Source organism: Aplysia californica, unplaced genomic scaffold (genome assembly GCF_000002075.1).
Source record: "Aplysia californica isolate F4 #8 unplaced genomic scaffold, AplCal3.0 scaffold00232, whole genome shotgun sequence".
Lineage (NCBI taxonomy): Eukaryota > Metazoa > Mollusca > Gastropoda > Aplysiida > Aplysiidae > Aplysia > Aplysia californica.
In genome coordinates, this window is record NW_004797502.1 from 905,675 (window position 1) to 909,665 (window position 3,991).

Consider the following 3,991-nt stretch of genomic DNA (forward strand, 5'->3'; position numbering starts at 1 on the left):
TGTGTGTGTGTGTGTGTGTGTGTGTATGTGTGTGTGTGTCTGTCTGTCTGTCTGTTACACCAGTGACTATCTAACTTGACAGGTACATGTGTGTGTGTGTGTCTGTCTGTTACATCAGTGACTATCAAACTTGACAGGTACATGGGAAATCAACAGTGTGGACGAGAACAGGTCAACAGACAAAGGACGGCGATACCTGGACGCGAGGATCGATACAGCTTCCCCCTTCGATGACTGGACAAAGATTTCAGGTAGCATGGCAGTTAATACAACTTCTTCCTCAGATATTTGAACTAAGATTTAAGGTAGCTGTATATCCATACAGCTTCCTCCTTCGATTACTGAACAAATATTTAAAGTAGTATGGGATCGATACGACTTTTTCATGCGATCTCATGTGGCAACTGGCCAAAGATTTAAGATCATTTGCTTACAAAAATAAGACTCACCACCTGAACAATCCACACAGCTGGGGGTGGGTGGAAGGTTAATTCAACGATCCAATTGCCAAAGGATGAAAGAAATAGCTCACTGCAGACATGACAGGAAAACCTGAAGCCAGACATCGTTACTTAAGTCAAGGAGACTCTATCTACCTATCTATCTATCTATCTATCTATCTATCTATCTATCTATCTATCTATCTATCTATCTATCTATCTATCTATCTTAAGTGTGAACTACCTATCTGTCTATCTATCTATCTATCTGTCTGTCTGTCTGTCTGTCTGTCTGTCTATCTGTCTATCTATCTATCTATCTATCTCTCTATGTGTAAATGTTTTGTGGTCCATCTTTGCACTTAGATCTAGACATACACAACTATATAGCCGCTTGGTGGCGACTTTCCTCATAAGAATACCCAAGAAGATGACGAATAATGTTTTACAGTATTGCACGTAAAATTTACGAGGTAACAGTTTGACGTATTACTGTAAAAATGTCTTAATTACACAACTGTCATCACCATCGAAATAGTCTAGGAGGCGGGCTGCTTGTGGCATTACCCGTAAGGGCCAGGTGGGCTGTGTCGAAATTCTCACCATAGAGAGGCAGAGATTTCATTGGGGTTTTTCTCTTCACGCAGTAGTCAAATTGAGGTCAGTTACTTACCTGGCCAAGATCGTAACTATGACACGGTGGTCGTTAGTTCATTAGATAGATAGATAGATAGATAGATAGATAGATAGATAGATAGATAGATAGATAGACAGAGAGATAGATAGATAGATAGATTTAGTCTGTTATAACTAAGTCTTGTCCTTTCTCTCTATTGATCTATTGTTGCTCCTACCGTAGATAGACTTCCTGGGAAAGAGAGGCTCTGGGCCGTACGGAGACATCGCCATTGATGACGTCACAGTAACGGAAGTGTGCCCAACCACAAAGAGACCAACAACTGTGTCGTCTGCTGCGCTTCAATCTCTCCACACTCTCGCCAGCCCCACCACGGGGTCGCTGCCCTCCTCCCTCAAAGTCGAAAAAGGTTTTTTTGTTGTTGTTTTTTTTGTTTTGGTTTTGTTCTCAAAGGGTTTTTCCTTCGTTTTCATTTCAACACTTGCCTTGAAGCGCATCAGTGGTGTAGTGGTTAAAACACTTCGTCGTCGCTCGCAGAAGACCTGAGTTTGAAACCCATGTGGAGGGTTTGGGGTTGTTTTTGGTTTTTTTTAATCTAGGTATCTCCGTCTGTCTGCTGGGACTTTGCATCCCTGCGAGCCAGGGTTGGCCCAGACATAGAGGGTCGAGGGTCCAGTCCCGCCTGTATAAATGACCTACATTGAGTGGGTTGGAGCGTAAAACGTCTACGAGTCCATCCGTCTCTCACACTTTGCTACCTCAGAATGACAACGTTCTATCTGCTTAATTTGATAAATTTGACGTCAAAACTTTCGAGTTCCACACCATGTCAAGCTGTTTCGAATGCAATTCTTTGAATATCTTGATAACGACTCCGTATACGATTTTGATAGAGCGGATAGAACATTTGGTTTCTGACCTCATGGTCTTTGTAACTATAAACGTTTTTCATTTTTCATTTTGAGCCTGTCTGTTTTTTCCTGATTCCTCATTTTCCCCGCCCTTCTTTTTCTGGCTCCTCCTCTCCTTCCTCTCCTCCTTCCTCTCATCCCCTCAGTCCTCAGCAACGATACTGGAGAAAGCGTCGCCAAAGGAGCACGTTCTCCGTCGCTCCTGCGCCGTTTCCCTTTTAGATTTTAAAAATTTTTATTATTCATGTTTGGATTTTCTAAGGGAGGGAAGAAAACTGTCGCCCTGGCAGAGCACTATACCAGGGGAGGGACAGTGGATGTCTTTACAGTGTCCTAAACCAGGGAAGGGACAGGGGATGTCTTTACAGAGTCCTATACCAGGGAAGGGACAGGGGATGTCTTTACAGAGTCCATACGCCTGGCGCCGTCCCTCTCGCTTACCAGACTTTTTTTGGAGAGAACAACGGAGCATCAATGGACATGTCCGGAGTGCAGGGATGTTGCTTCCTGAAACAAGAACAAGAACTATAAACGGCCAAAAATGTCAGATAGAACTTTGCAAGTCTGAGGTAGCGACTTGTCTTGTAGCTGCCAATTCCAACGCCCTCCTGGACAGAAACAAAGAGAACATTTCCTGGACTGAGCTCTTGTTCTTCCAGCAGGGACAGGTCCTGGGACTTGAAAAATAAATCTTTGGGTACCTTGGAATCTTACAAGGGTTGAAGCAAAAGAACAAAGCATCTGCTGTGTAACAAAGAAATATTCAGACAGTCATTTTTACCACCATCCGATATCCTCTTGCCTTCTTTATCATCTTGTGATAGACATTTTTCTATGACCTAAGAGAAGCATGTACTGTCAGAATACAGTCGGATCGCTCCTCATTATGTGTTGTACTGAAATATTCTTATTGTTCACAATGTGTGTGTTCAGTTATATCATGCGTGTGGGACTGTGGGTCTGTTTGTGAGTGTAGGCATGTGTGAGTATGTACGTGTGTGAGTGTGTTTGTGTGTGTGTGTGTGTGTGTGTGTGTGTGTGTGTGTGTGTGTGTGTGTGTGGTGCATAGATGAGTGAGGTAGAGAGAATGTGTGTGGTTTACAGCGTCTGTTGTGTTGCGTTGTGTTGTCTTCATCGTAACTCTAAATGTTTTACGGCTTCGACAACACAATTTCGATCATTCAGGAGGCGGGCTGCTCCGATCAACCATGATAATCAAGGACAACACTTGCGGAGAGGCATACTCCATCCACACAGACAGACAGAGAGACTAACTCGATAACAAACTTCCCCACTCTGGAATCGAACCCACGTCTTAATTTTAATAATAAATAGCAATTTTTTGCGCGCATACCCCCACTCAAAAGCAAGCTCAATGCGCTTTTCCCTCTATTTTTATAGATTACCCCAGCAGACCATAGTACTCTCAGAAACATTCTCAGCTTCCAGGGAAGCATAGAGTGGAAGCTGCGGATTTCACGGGCTCAAACACTAACAAACTGATAAGATCTTTCACTCACTGTCAATAGCTGGGTACCCATTCCGACCTGGGTGAAGAGGGGGAAAATTCGTGTAAAGTGCCTCTCCCAAGGACACAACGTGTAGAACCGTTACCCCACCGACGTCGGTTGGGTTCTTTTCGGTAATCCATCCACAGTTCTGATGTCTTTGAGATTCTAGCTATTTTCCTATAATCCATCCACAGTTCTGATGTCTTTGAGATTCTAGCTACCTTCACGGTAATCCATCCACAGTTCTGATGTCTTGCGACTTTGAAAACTTCTGTAACTTCACACAGTCCACGGTCGACAAGTTCAATTGGTCAAAACACAAGGGCCGCACATCGACTGGGGGCACAGGGCCGGACACTGACCACACCACCCATCACGTCACAGGTCTGTTCCCTGGCCTGGTCAGTTCTGGAATTGTTAGACATTCTCAAATCTTTGGCACTGCATCATGATGATGATGATGATGATGATGATGATGATGATGATGATGAT

General features: G+C 43.8%; 1 protein-coding gene across 1 annotated transcript; it reads left to right on the top strand.

The window, feature by feature from the left end:
• Positions 1–137: 137 nt before the first annotated feature.
• LOC106011982 (MAM and LDL-receptor class A domain-containing protein 1) lies at positions 138–3,883 on the top strand (the record flags this gene model as incomplete). Its single annotated transcript, XM_013083435.1, is given in 3 exon segments — positions 138–251; positions 1,300–1,486; positions 3,743–3,883. Coding segments are annotated over 3 exon segments (442 nt in total), but the record flags the coding sequence as incomplete, so codon positions are not given.
• Positions 3,884–3,991: the final 108 nt, after the last annotated feature.